We start from the raw sequence: 25,638 nt of genomic DNA, 5'->3' as shown, positions 1-25,638 counted from the left end.
GAAAGAAAGAAAGCAAGAAAGAAAGAAAGAAAGAAAGAAAGAAAGAAAGAAAGAAAGAAAGAAAGAAAGAAAGAAAGAAAGAAAGAAAGAAAGAAAGAAAGAAAGAAAGAAAGAAGGAAATCATGGAAGTAAATGAAACCTTCGAATGCCAAGATGGCCTCGTCCCCAGGCCTTTTTTCAAACCTTCGAACCATCGCGCGTATTTTCTTCTGGTCAAGCGGTTTCAACAACAGAAAGCGAAAGTCATGCCACGTTAACCGGGCTTTATCGCCACCCCGTAATTGTGACGCAGGGCACAATACCGACTCTTGCAGCTGGCGAGTCGCCGAATAGCAAAACGACCGGCCGATTGCGTTGGGAGGTCTGTCATTTATTGCGTCCAAGCCTGTATTGAAGCTACCCTGAGGTTTCTAAAGGAAGGACGCATCGATTGCCCAGGAAGGAAATTTTCAGTGCCCGCAGGCGATCTTGCCCAACGAAAGTGACCGGTATAAACTGTCGCCAGACGTCGCTTCATCCCGGCCGCGACAGTCGCATTTCAATGGTGGCAGAATGCTAGATGCCCGTGCAATATGCGATACCAGTGCACGGTGAAGAACACCAGACGATCCAAATTGAAGGAGCACAGCGGCAACCATTATTAGTAATAATGCGATCTTCCTAAAATTCCTCGAGCTCCCATATTTACCGGCATGTTATTCCACTTGCACTTCGCAGTTTCCGGGATCCGCTACAATCAGCATCCTATGCCCATAGGTCAGCCGTGACTATAATAATATGATTGTAGTGTTTAACGTTTCAACACAACGATATGACTACGAGTGTCGCCGTATAGTGTAGTGCTCGAGAAATCTCGACCACCTGGGGTTTCTTTCTTAGCATGCCCCTGAATTGATAAGTCCACGGGCATCAAACATTTTCACCTACACCGAAAACATGGCCACCATGGAAGAGATTCTATCCCACGACCTTCGGCTAAGCAGTGGAGCACCATATACCAACTAGACAACCACGACGGGTCACGTGAACAAACGCGATAAAGCTTCGTGTCCTCACACATGAGTTCAACTTTACCTACGTCAGCACGGCATCACAATTCCTGACTCTTTATATAACCATCGTACCCCCTTTTTCTTTGTTTTCAAGAGCGTCGCAAGCACGCACGGAACGTCCTCCTACAGCCGGATGTTTGCCAGCCGCGTTTGGCAGCGGCACGCGCGACAGTTTCGCGCCTCTACAATGACGGAACACTTCGAATTCCGCCAGCTCCGTTTCTGCCCTTATCCTATACGCTACACTAACCTGTGTGTCGGTGCATGCGATTCGCTATAGTTTAAACAAAAGCCAGCCCCGGAGGACGTAAAGTCTACTTATTTTATTTAAATTTTCAAAGTTGTCCATCGTCTCCGACGCGATCGTCTCAGTATATGTGTAATTGAATGGTTCATGCGCTTATACTTGTGACGTCTTGGTCCGGTAGATGCCATGAGTCTCATAACAATGTGACCTGAGAAAGCCCGGGCTACGGCCGGACCACCACCCTAATGAGTTGGTTTCGAAAAAATCGCGCCAATATTTCAAGTACCTATAACCATGCGGCCACCGTACATACCACTTCTGCATTGAAGCCTCATATGGTGTACAATGCTTGCCCTTCAATGGGCCTGTAAAGAGCTGCGAATAAATAATATAAGTGCGTTTCAGAGTCCTAATTAACCTGTTCATCTATAAATGTTCTTTCCTTCTGTGTCTGTATGTTCAATGCGTTCATTAGTGTATATATTATAGTCATCCCCCGGAACCTCGAGAAGCTTGTCTAGCGAATAGCCTTGCAAATATTTCCAACTTTTGATTACAACATTTCTCTCTCTCTCTCTCAGTACGCGTGTCTTCCTTCTCTTTTTTAACAAGTGAGGACCGAGCGAGAAAGGTTAACCGCGCCAATAAGCGTAAGTTCGCTAATGGGCGCGGGATGAGCTGTTTAGAAAAAAAAAAATGTTTACTATTTCGAGTACTTCGTACTCAACTATGGGAGAGCACTGAGCCGTCCCGCTAAGAGCCTTCTATGGGAGCTAGAGGGGTGGCGTTCGTTTCATATTCCTTTGAACTAACACGCAACGCGGGTAGCAATTTATAAACGGAAGCCAGTACACAGAGGAGACGCAATTACACCATCGCTTCCACTTCAGCTGATGGCAGCCCGAAACGAAAATAATGCGACGTAGCAACAGTCCCCCTTTCCCTCTTACGTCCTCCCCTGTTTTTTTGTTTCGTTTATTTGAATGTTTCATATAAAGCGTGTGTCAGGCGGAATAGGATGTGGTGTCCAAGGTCCATACGCGTCATGACTTTGTTGCGGATCTATTCCAGCAGCCTCGGCTGTTGCATACGCACATGGACGACGATTCGCAGCACGCAGGCAGTCAGGAATTTGGAGGGTTGAGGGTACATGAGGAAAAGAAAGTATACCTGATTTGAAAATTCGAATCCCGGCCGTGGATGCAGCTCGAAGCGGCATCCACGGGTTTCGCTGGAAGCGAAATGGTTTGGAGCCCTTGTTCTTACATTGGGTGTACTTAAAAAACTCCAGGTGGTCGAAGTTTCCGGCGACCACTATTACGGCATCTCTCATGTCCATATGGTGGTCATAAGGCGTTAAAACCCAATAATTGTTATTATTAATTACATAAGTGAAGCAGGACAGTGTATACGATGTAGAATCTTAAGCATTACTTCAGCTTCCTTAAGAAAACGTGATGTGCTACTGTTACTTTATTACTTGCAAAGCTGCTAGAAATGTTTTTGTTCAAATATATTTAATAAACCCCTGAATGTTTTTTTTTGCAGTTTTAAAACATACGCTAAATATTCCCATGACCATGAATCCGTAGTACTTATATTATTATCATTTTCAATTGAATATTTCTGTATTTTTCTGACAGACGCATGTAAGCAGGAAATTCTCCGCTTTTTTTCCGACCACTGTATTGCACTGAGTAGTTTCAGTATTAGCAATGGCTATTGATGTCGTCAACATGCTTCTTTTCATGTGCCTGGCCTCGTCACTCAGTTAGGCTTTGGTAGGCCACTGAGGCGTAATATTATGTTGGAATTTTACGTCTCAAAACCACGATATTATCAAGGGAGACGCCATCGTAGAGGGCCCCAGAAATTTCGGCCACCTTGGGTTCATTAATGTGCACCTAAATATGAGCCCACGGGCCTGGTCCTTTACGCCAGAATTATTTCGTATCATCATCATCATCATCATCGTCGTCGTCGTCGTCATCGTTATCAACAACATCATTATCATTATTTCTATTATTATTATTATTATTATTATTATTATTATTATTATTATTATTATTATTATTATGTTGTTGTTGTTGTTGTTGTTGTTGTTGTTGTTGTTGTTGTTGTTGTTGTTGTCGTCGTCGTCGTCGTCGTCGTCGTTGTCGTTTGTTTGTTTCTGGCGTACTGAGTAGGCCTTGCAAAAGAAATGGTCGTAGGTATCTGGGCGTATCCAAATGCATAGATACGTGTTCCTATATGGTTCGTTTATGTTCGTACATGGCTGCACACAATAGGCTAGAAGTTCCAGCAAGTCAGTTGAACGAGAAATTGTCACCGCAGTTGACACGTCCACTTTCTGCTATACATATTTTTTTATTGGTCTCTCGTCAGAGAGCGATCACATTACCGATGGAAGGCTCAAGCGCAGAACTTGAATGAGCATCCTAAAGATCCATCATCTCTACGTCCTGCGTTCACCGGCCCCGCCGTGGTGGTCTAGTGGCTAAGGTGCTCGGCTGCTGACCCGCAGGTCGCGGGTGCAAATCCCGGCTGCGGCCGCTGCCTCTCCGATGCAGGCGGAAATGTTGTAGGCCCGTGTGCTCAGATTTGAATGCACGTTAAAGGACCCTAGGTGGTCAAAATTTCCGAAGCCGTCCACTACGGCGTCTCTCAAAATCACATGGTGGTTTTGGGGCGTTAAACCCTATATATCAATCAATCAATCAATCAATCAATCAATCAATACTGCGTTCACCAGCTCAGTTCGTCGGGCCCAGCCGCTTCACCAGGCTTCTCAACGTCACACCAGCTGCACTGCAAGTAGGGGACAAATAGGTCAACCTTGCGACGATACTATACTGACTTTTCACATGACGTCATACTTTCTTTTCTGTCGTCACGGGAGCTCGTGTACCGTAGACACTTTAGACGACGCCAATTCGTTGACGTCATAAATGTTATGGCACGCGTTCTCTCCGACCTGGTCATTGCTATTCCGGAAAACGACGCGAAAAATAAGTGGGAAGAAATGCTAACAGGAAATTCCAATCAAAACTAAACTTTTATCACGTGCGCATCAATCACCTCTGTTAGACACTTGCGCGGCGAAATAGTGTATTGACGTTCCTGGAATGTGACAAAAGGATCATATACGGTTAATGACGGATGAAGAACTGCACTGAAGTACTTGCTGTTCATTCTCACCTCACCGGCAAACTGCTTGTTCGTTCCTAATACTGAAGTCACATCTTGATGCAGCCAAAATTTTTGAGACACATGCAATGCAAGTTAAAAAAAAAAAAAACTCAGGATGTAGTGAGCGATTTCCCGGAGTGCTCCACTACGCCGTCCCTTATCATCATATTATGGTTTCAGCACGCGAAGCGAAACGCCGTCGTTATCGTTGTTGTTGTTGTTGTTGTTGTTGTTGTTGTTGTTGTTGTTGTTGTTGTTGTTGTTGTTGTTGTTGTTGTTGTTGTTGTTGTTGTTGTTGTTGTTGTTGTTGTTGTTAAGGGCTTGTGCTTCTGTCAAGTTACACTAAGTGAACGCAATAGAACACACAAATAACAGCCATCGTGCACAGTTATGGAGTGACGGCTCAGTTGCTGCGGTTTCCAAGAATGAGAAAACGTTCCCTAGGGCAGTCAAGAACCTCATCTCAAGTTTAACTGCTTAAGACAGTGACAATGATTCGACGAGGGTAAAAAAAAAAACTTAAGAACAACGAACGAAGATGACTCTTATTAAAGAGCAAATGTCGGATCAAACCCGAATAAATGAAAAAAAAAAATAAAGATCTCAGCGGTGCGATCCAGCTTTGAGCCGAGTGCGAAGAACTTACAAGACGGATCTACAACGCCTCTGAATTAGTACTGATCTAATCACGACGTCTGACGCAAGGGCAACAGCGCACTCGCTGACAAAAAACGTGTGCTTTTTCAATGAGTTTTCATTATATCTGACATCAGAATCATCTTACAGGGGAATTAACGAATACAAAACACGTTCGCCAAGCCACGATTCTGCATGTTGCAAGTGAGTGAGTGAGTGAGTGAGTGAGTGAGGGAGTGACGTCATCGCACCCATTCCTGCTCGGTGCTGAGCCGTGCTCCCAATTAGGGCTTCCGAAGTTGCGTCATTTTCTTTCCTCAAACTCTCTCTCTCTCATTCATGCTCCTATGCGCGTTGACGCTCCTTTGCTGCCTGCTCTTCGTTCCCCTAGCGAACGAGGCGCGGTCGTTTTATAGCGAGCCCGAAGGGAAACCGGTAATAACAACGCTAACGCGATCTCTACGTCAACGCGAACAAATGAACCGAACCGCTCAGTTCGGTTCATTTGTTCTAATTATTCCCGTACTGCTAGCATATCAGAAATGAAATCTAACCTTGACCTACCCAATTTAACTGTCCGGAGGAAACTGGCGTTACTGCATTTTTTTCATAAGATATTTTTTCACAATCCATCAATGAAGCGAGACCTCATTTCACAACCGCCATACCACTCATCGCGCATTGATCATCAGCATAAGGTTGCCATTCCGTTTTGCCGCACCAAATTATTTTCAGCAGCCTTCTTACCGAAAACAGCCGCCGATTGGAACCACCTTCCCTCTTCCGTTGTATCAATAACAGACCCTTTGTTATTCAAGACTGCAATTTCTCAGCAATGCTTGTAACTATACGCAGTTTTCATTATCTATCTTTGTCTTGTATGTGCTTGAATTCTTATACATTTTTAGTTGACTTATGTTGCCTTCCTGATTTGCGCATCTGATACTTGTTTCTTTATTTTGTTTTTTTTTTCTTGTGTGTTATATATGTTGTACCCACCTCCTCTGTAATGCCCTACGGGCCCTGAGGGTATTCTAATAAATAAATAAATAAAAGGCGCAATGCTTGGTGACAACAGAGAGTTTTAGTACTGCGGAATGGTGCTACGTACGCATCACGCAAGCGACTTGCGTTACGTGGCGTCGTTTACCACTAATCGGCTTTTAGTACGCCGTAGTGCCCGCGTACGTAACGAGCGTGAAGCGTGTTGCGTCATCTGGTAGATCAAAATAGAAGCACGTGTTGTTGACAGCCAATGTGAGCCAATCCAAGTGTTATAGCCAAATTATGGCCATATTTTAAGCCACAGAGCCAATCGGTGCTTTCCATCGATGCCCGCCATTTTGCAAAACGAAGTCTCGCCCTGTCGCGAACTTGTTCGAGAGCGGCGCGATCAGCTCATACGTACGCACGCACGCATCTCATGCGTGCGTACGTAGCGGCTGCGTACGTAACGCGATACGTGCGCGTTGCGGTCTGCGCATGCGCGCTACGCAGAACGTGGCGTCCTTACGTACGCAACGCCGCCACGTACGCAGCGTACGCAGTACTAAAACTCTCTAACTGCTGCGCCGAGTATCACAACACTTGTGACACAGGCATCAGCGACGGTCAGGGGGTGAGGCGCACCTGATATTATTGTTTCAAGCGCTTATCCACAGGAGCGATACGCCAAAAGCCATACACAACACTGCTCTTAAGGCGGAAACAAAAATAAGTCAGAAAGAGGAGTCACTTTGGCATCATGACGTCCCAAATCTCGGCAATCTGTGACGTCAAATGATGATGATTTTTGCGTCGCTTGTCCTCGATGCTGATGGAGCCTCGACGACACCGACGCAGGACGCCGACGGTCTGATTTCTCGTTTAATGATCTGTCTATCTCTTTGACCTCAACAAAGAAAAGCGAACCACATTTGAACACAAGCGGAGCACATTCCTGAAAGGGATAAGCATATCCAACCGAAATACACCACGTATCACCGCAACGCCTCGTTCCCCCGAGACAACTTACGATGCGCTGTCGTGCGCGTTGTATATCCATCTTTTCAATAACTATACGGACTTTGATCCACGTCTAGAGCAGTGACCGGTGTAGTGTAGCCAACGCATGACCTTGTGAGCGCTTTAATAGAATCATTCTACAACAACGCAATGCTGACATTTTCCTCTTGTCTGCACTTAGAAACCTCGTTTCGTAAAGCACAGTCTTTTTTTGTTATAACGTGTCTTTCTACACATACTCGCCAGCTAAAAATGCTTCAAAGAGAACGAGAGAGAGAAAGAGGAAGAGAAGCAAAGGTGACGCACGATTCGTTTTTTTTTTTTATGGCTATTAACTAATGAGACGAGGGCGTGCGAGTTCTTTCTAAGCTGGCACGCCCCCCTATTGACCATTTCTGGCACGCCAGCGAAGTGATGAAATCAGCCGTTAATACCACGGCCCTATTATAACACCAAGAGCTAATATTAGTACAAAGCTGCACTCTTTAAAACAAAACTAAGCAAAAGAGAACGGGGCTGTTCAGGATAAAAAGTGTATGTGTGCTCTTCTTTAGAAAACTATACGAGCATTCATGCATATAACCACATTGAAAATAAAAGCAGATTTAGAAGTGCGCTCTTGAATATTGAGCAGCCATTTAGGAGGGGGGTTTCGTCACCACCTATTTTAAGCCCACCGTTAGCTTGATACAAACGACGCGATATAACCATAACCTATACCCGCAGTGCCCATGCGTTGAGACGGATAGAATAAGTGCGATAACAAAGAAAAAAAGCGCCGTTCCACAAATAGTAGGTAGCCGTATTTTGGTAGTGGCATGCGTCTAGCAGAGCCCTGAGCGTCGGGGTTTTAGCACTTCAAGAAAAAAAAATAAGGACACTAAAAAGCAATGCTCTTCTCTCGAGCCGTGCAGATGGGACACATTAGGGAAAGCGCTTCTCAGACGATGCTCGTTAAGATGATAGCGACTGTCATCTGGAATCGTTAAGTTTTGCTGTTCTCGCAACCACCACTTTTCCAAACGCGCGACGGCCGCTATATAGGCGCATAAATTGTCGCATACCGCGTGCTTGTACTGTTGCTTGTGCCAACTGCACACGAGTGCTATAGAATAATGGAGATAGATGTTCGTAAGGTTGCGACAAGGAAAGTTAATAAATGAGAGCTCCGCATGCGACGAAAGATCGATCGGTTTCTTGAACACGGCGTGCACTAAGCTGCGTGTTATCCGCGGCTTAGAATCCCTTCTGATGGCTGGAAACAAGTTCGTCTCCCGACCATGGCAGTCTGACGTTTATCGACGGCGATATGCGAAAAATGCCACAGTTCAAATTTCTTCATTAGGCTCACGGCAAGTTGTTTGATGGTAACATTACTATTCTGTATCACTGTTTGACTATCACTTACAGCACGCCTTGCTGTGTGCCTGTTTCTGTGTAAAAAGCGAACACTTATGGCCATAGGCGCGAGAACAGTAAGGGCGGGGAAGTGTGGGCAAGGTTGTGACCACTTCACTCCCATATAGTCACCTGAGCGGCTGGGGCGAAAAGTCTGCCCCATATTTTGACTTAAGGGTAATCAGGGGGGGGGGGGGGCGCTGTGACGAACTTTCGACTTCCGTTCCCCTCTTAGGGAAACTCTGCACGTGCCTGTCTTCATCTTTCAGTCACCACTCCGCTTCCCCAGCGCACGGAAGCAAAGCGAACTCAGCTTGGTTAACTTTCCTGCCTTTACACTGCGTTTCATTTCGCTCTCTCTCTTTCTTTACATCTGAAAATCTCGCTTATTTATGAACCAATATCGCACTGCTTCCGGCCACCCCGGCCGTGTACAACGTGAAATCGTATCCCAGATTAATTCATAAGACAACGACTGGTAGGGACAAGAACATCTGCTTCATGCAACTTTCGAATTCGCGTTAATTCGTGGTTCTCTGCGTGCTTCACTGTCGCCCTTGTAATTCAGGCGCGTCCAAAACTACAATTTGAATTCGGGCTGCGAAGACAGCACGTTGTTCCCATTCAAAGCGACCCCCAAAGAATTTCGTTTGCGTACCATATACCTCGTGCTGATAGGAGTAAAGGAAGAAGAGAAGAGAAAAAAAAGCAGGGGAACGTTTCCGAATGTCTCACCCCCATCTGTTACCCTGTAGACATAAGGCCGCAGATAAAACAACTCCGTTGAAGCCAACAATCAAACCGGTGACCTCGTGTTCGAAAAAAGGTCACACGCGCCTGATCGAGAAGGCACGCGCCGGCTCGTCGATAAGCGGCTTCCCACTGCGTAGAAGAAGTATCACTTCCTCCACTCCACGAATCTACATTCACGCAACGCGCAGTGCACCCGCGTGCAGTGTACAAAAGATTCGCGGAAGCACTCTCCGTAATATCGATGAAGCCACATCAAGTATTGCCCGCCGAGAGGGATTGCATCACTCTTGTGGCAAAACAGTTACACTGCGGCTGCTTGGAGTAAGAAATGTGCCGCCTGCGAAGCTGATTGAGATTCCGATAAGAAAGCGGACCGAAAACTTGTTTTCGGGCCGGTGCACTCCACTCAATACTTCGCGAATTGAGAAACTTACGCTCAACAAGAACATAGATCATATGTACACAGAAAGTAGGTAGTAGACTGTCAATTCTTATACGTATATACCGATTATCGGGGCGAACGTACAACCAATGTAATGAAATTAGAAGACTTCTCCTAATTGAAACCATCCTGCAGTGATACCCAATGTCACTGCTCATTGCACTCAAAGAAGAAATCAAGTGAAAGGGGTGTCTTTTTGTCTCACAACAATAATCGTTATCTATCCTGTGTTCCTTTCCTGGTATTATCGCCATGCACCCGATGCTTTCACGTCATGAAAGACATGCGCGTTATTATCGTGACATATCGTTCTCAATAAGAAAATCACCAGCGCAGAGTTTTGAAGAAAGAAAGCGCAGTCAAGCCAGATGACGATTATTGATGTGAAAAAAAAAACCCTTTTTACGCCATCTTTTCTTTAGGGTGTTATGATGCGTTTACTCGCGTCACATCTTGCGCACAAACATAGGCAGATTTCTATATATTCCTCGTTATGCCATTTTCTTTGTTGCTTACGGCATGTACAAAGGAAGAAGTTCCATATAAGAATGGAAGGTATACGCTTGTCTGCAAGCTTATTCATAATGACAACTTCTACCTCTTACTACATCGACGTTACTCTACACAATGTGCATACCCCTAACAAAAAAAATCAAACAAGCAAACGTTGCTACAAGATGAATGCAGCTTGGGGTTTGCTGCAGACACACGGGGCTATGCGATGAGAAGAGCTCTGACAACTGTTTCTATAGAAAACGCCGGCGATGTCCTCCACGGTGCATTCACTTTTCAATGACGCAACGCCAGCGCCGAGTCGCATAAGATCACAGCGCATTGTTTCGATAATTTTCAGTTGCGCACAGGACGTAGAAATAACGTTCCCGGCAAGTGCATACAGCTCTTTTCTCGCAGCTAGTTTGGCGGGTCTATACAACTTGCCGCAGTATGGCGGCGATATCTACAAAATGCGTTCGCGAAGAAACCAGCCTATAGCGATAGCACTATCCAATGCCAAGTTTATCCAATACCAAGAATGCAGGCTACAACGTTAGCCCCGCACAATACCGCGTTTATCCAAATACGACAGGGTACAAAGCGTGACCTGTATGAAATCATATATTATTCATTGATAATTTCAGCACACTGTCCTCGCTGCTCATAGCACACAAAGACTTGTTACTTGTTTCTACATCTTTTTTTTTTCTGCCGTTCCAGTTGCTTGTCAAGTATTTGGTGTAAGGAAGTCAAGTGTGCATTTGTTCTGGATACCCTTCATACCTATGCTTTCTTTGAGCTCTCCTCTGGCTGTGTTGGACATACTTTTTTTTTCTTTTCTGAAATTCATAGCTACTTGCCTTTCCTTTTCAACAGTGCAAAACAGCTGGATCACAGATTAACCCGTTCTGGTTTATTAACATGTATTGAACGCCACTACTTGAGAACTAAAGTACCACGATCAGATTTTGACCATATATACAGGATAAAAGAACAAAGATTTTAAAGGCATTTGATACTCTCTCTTGCAATACCAGTAGGAGGTTCAGCTGTGGAGACAGTCCCAAGCATCAGCCACAGCTGATGAACAGACCCAGGCTTTTATTCAGCCAAAGTACAAAGACACCTGGAATGGGACGATCACCCACCTCCGGGCATAAACAGCCTGGTCAAGAAAATGAAGTTTATTCTTCTTCCCCACATCATTTCGTTTCTGTTCAAATTTTGTTTACGCCTGTCGGTAAGGTTCAAACACGGAACGGAAGGTGTGTGTTACCGAACATTACCTCGTAACATCATTGTGAAGGTAATAACGGCACGCTAGGGTGAGTCATTTGTACCTCCCTCTCTCTCACGCACCTCTTCTCGTGCCGACCTTGGACCAGTTTCAGCGGTCTGCAATGACTCACCGTTGCGGCGACGGCTCCGGGCGCTGTGTCCACCGTTCCGCACGATTCTCGGACCATGTCGGCGACCCAGGCGGTCAGCAGGCCGGCCTGCCTCGACGAGACCCGGCTACATTCCACCAGAGTGGCCAACTTGTCCAGCTGACGTTTCCGCCAGGACGACGACGCCATTCCCGCTAGTTTGCTTGTCACCGACGATTCACGGCGTGTTCGCTCTTTGCCATCCATTTTCTTTATTATTTCTTTAGTCTCTTCAATCACAACTGACGGAAAGCGCTACACGTGTCGTCGGTCATATCACGAGCACGAACCCATCAGCACGAAGGCATAGCCGTACGATGACTCAAACCGGGCTCCATGGCAGCAGCCGTGACAACTGCAACATATTACTCGCACCGTTGTTTGGCATACTTGAGCACACTGGGTGCCCTAGTTTACGTTCGAAACGCCTCATTTTAAAGATGCTCGATCGATATTCGCCGACTCTTCATAGACAGGTCCACACCTCGTGGATCCACATCTGTCACAGAGGGTCTTCCTGCATGGCGAACCCGGTTTCACAGGTAGCGAAGTGGGCAGACGCGGAATCCACCATAAGTTTATGTCGACAGAAGACGACTCATAAGCTCACACGTTAGCCACTGCCACTATGAACCACATTCCTGGTTTTTGTCGGTTTCGCGTAGCCGATTTTCCGCAGTGCACAATGAACGCACCCAAAACCACCTCTTTGTGGGAAACTATCATGAACTTCACAATTTTAGCCTGCATTCCGTAAAACAAACTGTTCATGAGAGCACTGGGAAAGAAATCATTCGCGTGACACACACAGCCTTCGAGTTATGCAGTGCGAGGGCGACGCTGCAAGCCGGGCAGAAAGGCGCAGCAGCGTGCGTGCTGCGACAGGCACCTCGTAAATCTACCCGAAGCGAGCACGTACACAACGGTGTCCCATGCAACTAGGACGATGGAAATGACACAGCGATGCAGCCCGTCAACGCATCCCAGGTAACGCCGCCAATCTGTGCAAAGATCAGCAGCGGCGGTGCACCAGCGGTACGTGCCCGTTGCGGAAGAAGGGCAAGGCCGGAAACACAGCGTGTCGCTCAATGCACAAGCTAGCACTGCAGTGTTCCATCACGGACATCTTCAGCAGCTGCGATGGACGGCGAATCAGCGCTGCCGAAGTGCTCAGTCGATGAAGTATCCGCGCAACAACTAGAGCCATACACTATAGGGTACACATGCGAAACCGGCTCGAAGAGGAGAAACGTCTTCACATCAACTGAAGGGCGGCATCTTCTCCGTCCACGGTGTAAACCGGCGGTCGCCATATGCAGTGCGCGAAGGAGGTGAACACGGGAAAGCAATGCAGGAGCTGTCGTGAATGGCCAGCTGCGGCTGCGTCGCGTGCACTGAGTCCGTGTCGTAGCCTCGCACGCAGCTGTCCTCCCCGTCCCAACCCAACGAAAAAGGCCGGGAAAAAAAACAGATCTGTGCAGAGACAACGCCGTTCGTGCACGTACAGGTGGGCAGGCTGTGCGGATATAGCTGTTGCTGCCCGTGAAAGCAGCAAGTGTGCCTGCGAGCGGCTGCGCCTACCACGCGGCAGGAGACTACGTCACGGGCCCCGGTGACATGTGCGCGACGCACGCAGGCCCGCGGTTCGCAGTATCAGGCCACGAGTCGCTGCGCGAAACGGCGGCCTGCAGAGTGGGGAGAGGAGCGACATCGTGTAGAGCAGTGCGACTCGCACGCGATGCGAATATATGTGAGAATTATGAAGTTAGCCAGACGTTGATTCGGTTGCGATTATATTCAGTGTCAGTACGATGTGCTATGTTATACTCTCACAACGTTGAGACAGATTGCGCGGGGGCTCTTACGGTGGAGACAGCTATTGAAACGACGTCGCTATATATATATATATATATATATATATATATATATATATATATATATATATATATATATATATATATATATGTGACGCTACGATGAATGGGAGACGTGGCCTGGCTCATACGCCATGTTTATTCTGTTCTGCACTTCTTCCTCATCTGCTTCTTCTAACCATCCCTGCCTTCTTACGTCACACGATTCCCCCTCCCCCCAAAAGCTGGCACCGGTTACGAGCTACAACAAATTGCAGAGAATAAACAAAATAATGGCCAAATTCACAGTTTGACGCCCCGACATAGTTTCACAATCTCACTAAATCTTCAAGGCCGAGGGAGCAGTCCGGTGATTTTTATGACGACTCTGGTGGTCGAGCTTGACTGTTGCGTTCCGGACAGAGCGGGCTACACATGGATACCGACAATACTGCTTGAACTGTTCTGGGGACTAAGCAAGGTTGGAACGCATCCTTGCATCGGCGGCTCGCACGTCGTCGGGGTTGTATTTTTCGTCGTGAATGGTGCAATTCCGGTGCTTCTTGCTTTCGTGCTTTTTGACCGACTGTGACGAAGTGCCTGAGTGCTTGCGGTGTGCAAGCAGTGCTTTTGCGTCTTTCTCGGCGTTTTTTGTGGTGGTGCAGTCGGTGTAATAGCAGGTGCAGGGAGCGTTTCTGGTGACTTTTCTTTGTGCGAAATTGCCTGACGTCTTGACTCGGTCTTTGGTTTAGAGATCGTATTTTCCGATGTTCTTTTATTGGTGTGTGCGCTTCCGTTGAATTTCGCGTTCGTCGATGCCCTCGTTGCAGTTTCTCTCGTTGTAGCATGGGTTTATGAACTTGGCTTTGCTTGCTTTGCTGAGGCTGCTCAAGAGATGGCTGTAGTGGCGCCCGTTCAGGAATGGGGCATTTATTTCGTTCGGTGTTTGACGCGTCCTGTAGACAGCTGATGAATGGTGAACTGGTGTCTTGCTTGCCGGGCATAGTTGGCAATGCATCATCATTGCTAGCATGCTCTTCAGAGGCTTCGGTGACGGGGTTCATTAAGGGTGCTTCCGATAGACAACTGTGTACAAGGCTTGATGTATCATGCACTTCTGAATTTGTTCGATTCTTGGATTGGGGACCACTGCATGAAGGTACCACATGTGACATGGCATTACTAGGTTTGAACTGCAAATTTTGGCAATTCTGCGGTGCCGTAGAAATGACAGGGAGCTCTTCAGGGGCTTCTTTTTCGCTGTTCACTTCGAGTGGTCCTGGCGCCTGGTAGCGTGCGACGTTCGATGCATCTGAGCGTTCTGTTTTGTTTAGACTGTCGAGGGTGTGTGCACCGGACGGTGATGCATGAGCCCGGGCGAAAGGAGCATGGCTCGACTGGGTATTTTTTTGGTGTGTGAACTCGTCTATCGTGAACATGGTTTCCTTATGAGGCAAACGGTGAGCGTCAGGAGCGCCTGAAGAGCCGCGTGATAGAAAACCGCGTGGTGGACCGCGTATGCGAGACGAAGAATTGCGAGCATCAGGTCGGTGGGCAATGTCTCGCGTCGTAGGCTGGAGTGAGGACTTTCGAAATGCCGGCTTTCGTGCAGAAGGGAGGCGTGCTTGATGGTTAGGTTTTTCCCAAAACACGCATGGTCTTCTGAAAGTAAACTCATGTGCCACTTCTTCTTGAGGCACTTGTCGATTCGCACTGGACTTTCGAATGCTCGAGAACTGCTTAGGAAATTGACGATAGTGTACAGTTGTCTCTAGATGGTTGGCAATGAGGAAGTCTTGGTCATAGTCATTAAAACGGGTAATCATCTCCTCTTTGATTTTTTGCCATGACTCGATGTTCTCGAATATGTGAATAAGGTAAAATTTAAATGCCTCACCGGTGACGTAGTCGCTGAAGTTCATAACCATCTCCCGTTCCGACCAAGATGCAGCGGTAGCGTGGAGCTCGAACAGGTCGAACCAGTCCTGTACAGGTCCATCGTCCGCTGCTCCGGTGTACTTGGGGATGGGAAGGTCGGTTGATGGTTCTGCCATGATGCCGGTAACTGCTCGCGCCTGAGATCACCTCTTCTGCGGTCAATATTCAGTTGAGGCGTACTGCCGGCGGCTTCGTGAATGATGTGTGGCTGATTAGTGGTGGCCAGGTCTTCATCCTGTCGACTTGTGTGACGCTACGATGAATGGGAGACGTGGCCTGGCTCATACGCCATGTTTATTCTGTTCTGCACTTCTTCCTCATCTGCTTCTTCTAACCATCCCTGCCTTCTTACGTCACATATATATATATATATATATATATATATATATATATATATATATATATATATGTGTGTGTGTGTGTGTGTGTGTGTGTGTGTGTGTGTGTGTGTGTGTGTGTGTGTGTGTGTGTGTGTGTGTGTGTGTGTGTGTGTGTGTGTGTGTGTGTGTGTGTGTGTGTGTGTGTGTCAAATCAGAAGTAGAAAAGCAGAGGCAAACCGGCTATTCACACGTGCTCTCTGCATCGCGTGAGTTATTAACCCGTTGAGATTTCTGAGTACGCGATCACGAAGTACGATCTACATCTCAAGATTCATTCTGTATACACACTTGAACATCTACTGAAGATGGATCTTAGGGTTCTCCGCAGAGGTCCGGAAATCGTCTGCCGGCACGCTCACTAACTTATGCCCGCTCCTCCGAATGAGGTCCTTTTTGAAATGGTTCATGACGCTGGCAGCCCGAACACTTGAGGGCATCTCGTGCAGGGGCCCGGAAGCCTTCGTGGTCCCAACACCTCTTTTCTGACAAAGCCTTTCTCCTCCTCCTTCTTAAGGCGACAGCTTTAGATGCCTCTTTAAACTCGGAATTTCACTAAAGTCCTGCATCGGTGGTGTTGGCGCCAGCGCGAGTGATTCAAAAAGTCATCATCCCGTAATGACGGCCCCATAGAACGTCGTCATGACGTCATTCATTGCCGAATTTTGTGACGCCATTAATAAATATTTGTGACGTCACATGATAACGTTATCACGTGACATCGTCACTTGCTCAAAGGCAGGCCAATCACGGGGGCAACGCTAAATCAGGTGAGGTGCAGAGCGGAGTTTCCTATAAGCACACCAGAGAGAAGTCTGGCGCTACGGTGTCTTTGGGAGCTGCAACGCATGGCACTTATGCGAGCTTGGGAATGATGGCTATTACATGGATTTGTCTAATCTTCGTACTTTGAAGTGCACTTCACTTCGCGTGGCTTGGAGCTGCTTTGTCACGAGACCACGATTGGCAAATGTTCAGCACTTGCGCTTGAACACCTTAACCTTTTAGGCTCACCAATTCAAATCAGGCCATGAAGTTCAAAACGGTCCGTTATTTTATTCGAGACAAAACCAAAACACTGCAATAAACATGGCCACAAGTACGTTGGAAGCCAGAAAGTGCGAGAAATGGACAAATCCGAATACTACCCATTCTTCCCATAGTATAGCTTAACGATCGCAGCGCCACAGTCCTCTTTAGTTAATTTCAGGAAACTCTGTGGCACAGAAGGCTTCCAACGCCTCAGATCATGGAGGCAATGTAAAACCGCGTTAGGTGCAAAAAGCTTTCGACATGTGGCCGAGAAGGATCAATACAACAGAACGACTGCGAAGAAAAAAAAAATGCTTCCATCTTCGAGTAGTCTTAGTTCAAAGCGTAAGAGGTCGTGTGATTTTTTCTTCCTCCCCTGCCCCCTCTTCTTTTTCCTTTCCGCTGGGCGCATTCGGCGAACAGGCCGACCTCTCCATCGATCGTAAGGTGTTTCTTTCCCCCTATCTGATAAAGAAAGGAAACCTCGCACCTCGGTATTCACTGCTTTGATAACTTAAAGATTGTGGCGTTTCTTTATGAGTTTAGATGCTTAGAAATGCAATATGCCCACTTCTCTTTTCTAAATATCATGGCATGCGGAGGTGAAACAAAAAGATCAACGGAGGGGATATTACGATACATTGCATATAGCTTAAGCGCTAACTTAGGAACGACGCTGTCGGCGTAACCTGTTCTTGTGTTATACACCTGCGTGCGCGCACGCGAGCGTTAACGGGTCGGGCTCTTAGCACAGAGCGGCACCTTTGAAAGACCACGCTCGCATATTTGGGGAACTTCGCTCGTAAAGAGTACACGTTCGCTAGCGGATTCTCGCCCCAACGTAACAACTTGATCATATATTTAGTTTGCAACACAAACTTTACTGGGTTGCTTTATGGGCCCAGAAGACCTTTTACCATGGTTGTGGAGCGAATGCTACGGAGGCCGGGCTTCCGCTCATTCATGCTGCTCCGCAAGTATAGTACGGCAGCTTACGGCTGATTTCTGTGTTCATCGCTCACGATGTTAACGCTCTTAGAAAACGATGTGCATGAAAAATTGGAACGGGAAGAGCATTTCGATTGTTCCGAGTACACTTTATGCGTCATATTGCAAGCACAATTTTCTTGGAAAACAGAACAGCACGTTTGCGGTAGCACACTGACCCATTGCGTCGTGGATGTCATGTTTACTTTGGAAAAAGGGTTTTCTGAAAAGGCGGAGCTGCCTAAGAAATGTGAAGAAAAGGAACGCAATATTGCAAAAGTGAACAATAACTGTATTTTACCTACGACTCCCCGCCACTGTATGAGTCTCATAATAAATAAGCAGCACTTATTAGTGAAAAAAGTACCAGAATACTCAAGTAGCATTTTTTTGTGCGGTAGCGGGCATGCACTTGGGTAGTGTAGCTACCACAGCGCTATCAAGAAACGTTTTCACCGAGTACATACACCATAACGCTTTTTCTTGGCAAAAGGTAGCATCCAGGAATTAGTGAAGATAATCCTACAAACACAAATCTACGTGACTTGACAATTCATTAAATTGAAAAAATTAGAAATTAAGCACGTGCAGTGGATAAAAAGAACTCTCAATGATTTACACTAGCTATTTGCATCAACAACGTGAGCCTTCCGTGACGCGCCAGAACAATAGCAGTGCCGTTAGCATCACATGCTTCTTGTCAACGACGTGCATTATTACAAGGATACCACTTTTTCTTTTTCAGAACAGTGACTGCGTGAAATCAGTCATTGGTTGTGTGTAATACGTTAATGACAGCATACAAATGTCGTCGATACCAATGACGTCACGACTATGTCGCCTACGGAGCCTCTCAGGCGCGAAATACATCACTCGCCGTTTTATTATTTCTCCAAGTGATAACATTCTTGGACCAAAAAGTGAGAGCCAAGGTTGAACTCCATGCCTCGCCACTCGATATAGAATCACTCTATTGCTTATTAAAAGAAAAAAAAGTGCCCACCTGGAAGCACGGAACTAAAAATAAGTGATTCACATGAATCCATCAGAGCTTGTTCAGGAATGTATTATGGCGTTAAGTTGTCGCCTTCGTAAACGCGTGGTGTGTTGCCAACTCCATCTTGTAGCGGAAAGCTCAACCCCACGGAGACAGAGGGCTAATGCAGCATGTACCATTCTGGTGTATTGAAGATGGACAACAAGCTTAATCATCATTGAGCAGCCTTTGCTTTATTAGTTTTCCTCCACAGTACAGTTCGCATAACACAAAGCGTTTGGCGTCCATAGAAGACTCCGTGGAAGAGTAAGGCTTGAACTGATTGGAGGTAGCTTGAATGCCACCAGTGTCATTGTTTCTGCACGTGTATTTGCCCGACAATTTTGTCTAAACGTTTCGGACGCATTGTTCTTAAACAAAACGACCCGAGTGCCCCCGAGCATCGCTTCAATACATTCAATTTTTGAGTTAAATGGCCACTCGCCAGGCTTTCAAAATACAAGAAAGAGCGCAATAATCTTTCTTGATATTTCTCGTCCTTCTTGGCGCACTATACTGTGACGTAGACAGTAGTTCCCGTGCTGTCTACATCGTACATGCTTTCGATTCATTGATATACGCGAACTATCACACGTGATTTTTCTCCTGCACTGCGTTGCCATGCAGCCGCCCATCCGATCTTTTTTGTCTCGCATAAATATCATGCACAATCAACCGATCAAACTTCATTTTTTGTGTTTACAACTGCGCAAACGGCGATAACAGCGTGCAGCTGACAAGAGCGAAATCCTGATAGGCTCTAGCGCTTAGTCCTGATATTGTTCACGTGCATTCAAGAACTAAGGGGCGAGAAGGATGCATCGTGTGTATGAAGGAGAGGAGAAAATCACCCCCTCGTCTTTAAACGCGGGTTGGTGAGTGGCCCTTTAATTCCTACACATACGTGCACTTGTTCATCAGTGTCATTTTCCATTGGTTTCGTCTAGCGTCAGGACTGGCTGGAGCTTTCTCCTACAAACAATTATATATAACTTCGTTACTGGAGCAGGTTGACGTACACTACAAAGACTTGCAGAAATGTCGTTGACTTTCAACTTAAATTTCAATGCTGAAAACGACCCAACCAAAATTCCAAGCCCCCTGAAGCATCACAAAACTTCGAGATCATCAGGTGCACAATCGGCGCCATGCGTTGTCCCTTCTAAGTCTACGTCTTCAAGTCACACTGTTCCAGCCATGAGTTTGTACTAAGTTACCAACTCGTCGTTTTTGCGTGCGTACGCATTCTCTTGCGCAAGAAGTTCTTGTCGAACAGGGGGCTCTTATCCGTAAACCGTATTGGTTGAGTATGTACCAGACGAAATTTCCTTATTCCTTAGAGTACGAGCTGGACGTGTGTAGCACTTGATATATATCTGAATCCAACCCCCTGCAGTCTAGAATCGAACCGGCAACCTCGGTGCTGATCAAGAGAACAGCAGAAGGGCTTGCGCTCCCAATATTTTATTATGAAGAGAACAGCAGCGTTATGAGGAGGCACAGCGAGTGAGCCACTGCGCACTGTGGCGGTTCACACGAAATGTCAAAAGTTCGTGCGAACAGTCTAAAGTTCTGACACATCCTTCTCGACGAGATGACACAAGAGCATCTGTGTTTTTTCGTGAGGTGATTCTATATGCTCCTCCTAGCGTCAACTCCCGAGTATCTGTCCAGGCTTGCGCATTCCTGTTGACGTTGAAACGACATACGAAGAAAAACAAAAAAAAAAGGAACGTGAAGTGCAAAACAACGTGAAAAGTGTAGAACTACGAAAAAAAAACGAAAGAAAAACACCGCCCTGTCACGACGTGCCAGGATGAGCTGCAAGAGGGATAAAGCATATTGTCGCGCTGCTCCCAAAACAACGAGCGAGCGTCAAGCGGCCCGATTGCCTCGAACGTTCAGAAACCCTCACTTGGCTGCGAAACGACATTTCCCGCAGCTAAGTGAGGGCTCCAAGCGTAACTGTACGAGAGTGCAAAAAACAATAAAGAAGAAAAGTCTCCCATTAAAGTTTATTTCGCCATTGCTAATTAAAAAAATCGCAGGGTGCAGAAGTGACACTGATTGATTGATATGTGGGGTTTAACGTCCCAAAACCACCATATGATTTTGAGAGATGCCGTAGTGGAGGGCTCCGGAAATTTCGACCACCTGGGGTTCTTTAACGTGCACCCAAGTCTGAGCACACGGACCTACAACGTTTCCGCCTCCATCGGAAATGCATCCGCCGCTGCCGGGATTCGATCCTGCGACCTGCGGGTCAGCAGCCGAGTACCTTAGCCACTACACCACCGCGTTGGGGCCGAAGTGACACTGTGTATAGTGAAGTTTAGAATTTCGACACGTGCGCACGCAAATGGCTAAGTCTATCGGCAATGTTCTTAGTATATGTGTTATAACATGAACAAAAAGCGACGTGAAACATTGCGTTCAAACGATTATATTTACATTTAGCCTTCTGTTGCTCCCTCCAACATTTTAGGGGTTGGATCAAGGAGTTGTCTCCTTATTATACGCACACTAATTAATTGTCTTTTGACTTAAATACGTTGACCTTAACATCTCGTGTAACATTAGGCACTGACTTCATTATAGACACTAAAGCGTTCCCAAATATAGCCGGCAAACATAGCAGCGCTGAATGTCCATGCTCTTAAGTGTCACTGTCCTCTATAGCTCGAACAGCAAATTTTAGCAATTTTTTACTAGGTGCGTACGCATGATGACGCACCTGTGTGCATCCAGGATATATGACAAGACAACCAGTCATGCCTCCTATAAAATTTACTAAGTCACCAAGAAAGAAGGAAAAAAAAGAGAACAAGCCCAATAAGCGTATGTAGAAAGCCGGGTCAATAAACTGGAAGCTGTTTCAGTGCTATCGACCCCAAGCCACCGTCGCATGAGAAAGTACAGCGGTGGTGTTTACGATGCCTCGTTTGTAACTGTGTGAAAGCATCGACCGTACAGCTTTACATGGGCTGTTACAGAGTACCCGTTAAAGGACGGTTCACACATTGCCGTAACTCAGTGGCTATGTGGCATGCGCAGTCGAAATTCAGGTCTGAGGTTCGATTACAACCACGGTATAGCGGGACTTAATCAGGCAGAATGCGTAGTTGAAAATAAAACACGACCTCAGGTAACGACTCAGGTGCCTTACACCTTAGCGTTTGTATTGCGTGCGTGAAACTTTTCGTTGTTGTTGCACTGCCGAAGCGAATCTCAGAGCCTACGTAAAAAAAAGCACACGTTGTAGATCTGCTCCGCCACGTGTCGCAACGATCTTAGCCGCTCACTCTTTCTCTCTTTGAAATAACACACACACACACACACACACACACACACAACCGTAAACACACAAACACACGCACAAACACACACACAAACACACGCACAACCATAAACACACACAAACACACGGACAACCATAAACACACACAGACAACCACACAAACACAGAGAGGGAGAGAGAAAAATAAATAGTCTGATCATTCAAAATACTTATTCAAACAGTCCTGATTGATCAACCAGTGTGAACATGCCGATATGGAATCGCCACTGTCCAAGCTTGCATTTTATTTCGTCGCAACATCACGATGGCGTCATAGTTGCGTCATAATGATTACGAGAAAAGACGCCTTAGACTGTCTCTCTTCACGCGTGACGTCTCTTGTTGCGTGCCGGTTATGATTACAATAACTAAATAGCAGCCCACGTGAAAGCCACCTCCATCCAGAGGCGATACGGTAAAGCCAGAACGAAAATTCTGTAGCCTTAGCGCGAAAAACGAAAGTTTCGACAACGACCGTAAGCCACAAGGCGCATAGTTGTTGCGATAGTACAGTAAAAAGAGATCTGAATACGCAATTATGGCGCAAAAATTGGAAGAAAAAGAAAGGAAAGAAAAAAGATTACTATATCGTGATGCTGTCATTTCGCATCTGGAATCACGTGACTATAAGAGTCTATAAATTTCCATCATGTGGAAAGAAGATGGAGAACGGCACGAAATGGTTAGAGTGTGTGCACATGGTTCCCGGTATATGCAGACAGCCATCCGAGCACGGTGCGGTGTCTTAGCGGGAATACGCAGCAAAGATGCCGCTGGCACGCAACGGCCGCGCGGCCGAACGCAGGTAGGCACTCTGGTTACATACCATCGTCTTGGAAATGGTAGTGGTGGCGGGGACATAATCCTTTTTTCCGTCGAAGCCAGCCGATTCGCATCACGCACGCGCATAACTGCATGCGGCTTTTCGAGAATCGCAAATTCGTGGTTACGATAACTGCGACGATGGCCTACGGCACATGAACCCGTCCCCCGTAAAGACATAATAAAAATACAACAAGAGCAAATTGAAAGGTGCCGGAGGTGAAGTCAACGCAAACGTTCCAACGGTGTGGAGATGGAGGGGATGAGAGCATTCCGGGAACATTGCCGCGAAACCGGTGTTTTGTGTTTTGCGAAAAAAAAATATTGTCGTATGTTATACGCGTCCGCTTCTTTTGAGCTTGCTGCATCGGCTTCGAACGCGTAGCTCTCCGCGTGGCCGCACGCATGACAACAAAAGTGCCTCGGGAGATCTCGCAACTGCGCACACGAGACAGTGATGATGGGGTGTTGTTTTCTGATCCCGCCGTCGTCGTATCCTGCGGTGTGCATCAACGACCACTCGGGATTTGTGCGTTGATGGCGAGAGATTCCGGAGACGACGTTGCAGCAGCCTCGTGGTTTTCGTATGAGGGCTGTATATGCGGCGGCGGTACGTAACCTTAGAATTTCAGGTGTAGCCGTCTCCGGAAACGAGATTAACATGCAGCTCGTCGTGACCAGGTGTTGATGCAAATAACCATGGCGTATTGGTTACTAAAGCTTCCCCTTACTGCGGTGCGTATTCAGAGACGATATATAATGCCTGTAATGTTTTGTTTTGTTTTTTTTCTGATCAATGAGCTCACAGCAGTAAAAAATGCGTTTTACGTTCCCACGATAGAATAGGTCCACGAAAATGAAGGCCACAATAGAAGAGGTCTCTGGAAAGTGCGAGCACCTTGTGGACAAACTCTATTGACCAACTGGAACTGTATGACGTGCAGCTAAATCTAAGTACATGAGCCTTTATATAGCATTTCGTCTCTGACAAAATGCGACCACAATTGCCCGGATAGAGCCCTTGCGGTTCAGCATCCAATCGGAAGTACCTTAACCACTGTTTAACCACGGCCGCTAGAGTTGACAGCCCGACGAAGCAGTTTGCTCGTTATTTCATTAGCGGGTTCATTAGCTAGCTCACTCGTTCGTCTCTTCGCTTGTTGCGTCTTGCATGTAAAGCAGTGAATATCATTCCCCATTAATTTCGCGAGTCTACAAAATTCTATTCTTTTCTCCTTCGGTTGTGAAAACGCTCGAAACGCCGTCCAGCGAAAGCCTCGACAAGACCCGAAGCACATCTCATGGTTGATTCACAAGTGACATAAAAAAAAACACCCTCTCCTGTGTCCATTCACGTTGCGAAAATCACGAATTTCGTCACATACGCTTCGAGGAACGCCTCAATATTCGCACGTTTCGCGTGTGCTGCATGTATAGCGTATCAGCAGCAGCAGCAGACGATTGCGTTCAGGCATTGCCGACGTCATCTGCTCGCTTCACCCTTTTTGCCTTGTGGCTATCTCTACATAGGCAGGCTGGCAGGGCCGCCCTACACGGCGTGCCGTGCCTTTGACTCGTCGATCCTCTTTTCTCGCTGTCTTTCCAAGCACGCCAGTGCGGCACCGAAAATTCCCAAGGCGGAGGTGGCCGAGCAGGTCTATGGGCTCACGCCATCCGTCCGAGATTGCGGACGAAGCCGCCAGGGCGCGACGTGTACTGACTCGCGACTGCCGCCCTTTTTCCGCCGAAAAACCCCGCGCGCGCGGAAGAAAACCACCGCGCCTGCTGCACGTTCCACGAAAACTGCGCGGCTCGGCTTCCCAATCGACGTCCCCGCAGAGTTTCCACATGTGGTTCCTATTCAACTGGGTGATCGAGCGTGGTGATTTTTTTTTCTTTCTTTTTCAAGATAGTGCTACAGCAGCGACGATCGCGTGAAATACCTAATCGAAGAAGAGTGGAGGGGAAAAAAAAAAGCTCTATATACGAGCCCCATCAGAAGATTGACCGTGCGTACGCTTTTTGATGTGATGGACTTTAGCTAACGTGAACGCGGACACTTCGCTGATGGCTTGCCCTAACGCGGTGGAAAACCTATCCTTACAAACAAGCCACGAGAACCAAGAAAGAGAGAGAGAGAGAGAAGTTTAAGTGAATGAAGTTCCCCGAAATGAGGCAACTTTCTCTCAGATTTACTTATTGTCTCCTGCGGAGGAGCAAATGACGCACCGTATACGTGCGAAAAGGCAGATTACCGGCATCACTACGCATCCCACGATGCCGCTGCTACATAGACTAACACTCTACTAACCTGAACATATAATAAGTCCCGCTGATCTCAAAATGCTCTTATTTTCTTTCTTTTCGTAGGTTTTCCTCGGAAATTTCTGCGTCTTCTTTTTTTTTTTCAAAGTTAACGACATGTAATTCATTTGTAAGCAGTTAACATAGCGCTCCGAAAATAGCGTTGAACCGGCGGCAGCATTTGCTGATCACTGCAGCTTAACTCTAATGATTTAAGGTGGCCACCACTCCCCTGTACGTGGTCTGTTTTTTTTTCTTCTGATCGTTTACTATGGAACAACATGAACTACTTAATACCACGTCTGCCAT

The 25,638-nt window shown here is 46.7% G+C and overlaps 1 protein-coding gene across 2 annotated transcripts in view; it reads right to left on the bottom strand.

Moving 5' to 3' along the window:
* LOC119182883 (pleckstrin homology domain-containing family G member 5) overlaps positions 1–25,638 on the bottom strand; it is a 759,199-nt gene that overhangs the window by 573,789 nt on the left and 159,772 nt on the right. The window contains exon 1 of one of the 2 annotated variants that reach the window (XM_075889872.1): positions 11,626–12,546. The exons of the other annotated variant lie outside the window; for it this stretch is intronic. Within the exon in view, the coding sequence (XP_075745987.1) occupies positions 11,626–11,850 (225 nt within the window). The 5' untranslated portion in view covers positions 11,851–12,546. Of the gene's footprint in view, positions 1–11,625; positions 12,547–25,638 lie in introns of those variants that run through there. 2 annotated transcript variants of the gene reach the window in all.

This window comes from Rhipicephalus microplus, chromosome 3 (assembly GCF_043290135.1).
Source record: "Rhipicephalus microplus isolate Deutch F79 chromosome 3, USDA_Rmic, whole genome shotgun sequence".
Lineage (NCBI taxonomy): Eukaryota > Metazoa > Arthropoda > Arachnida > Ixodida > Ixodidae > Rhipicephalus > Rhipicephalus microplus.
This window is presented reverse-complemented; position numbering and strand designations above follow the sequence as displayed.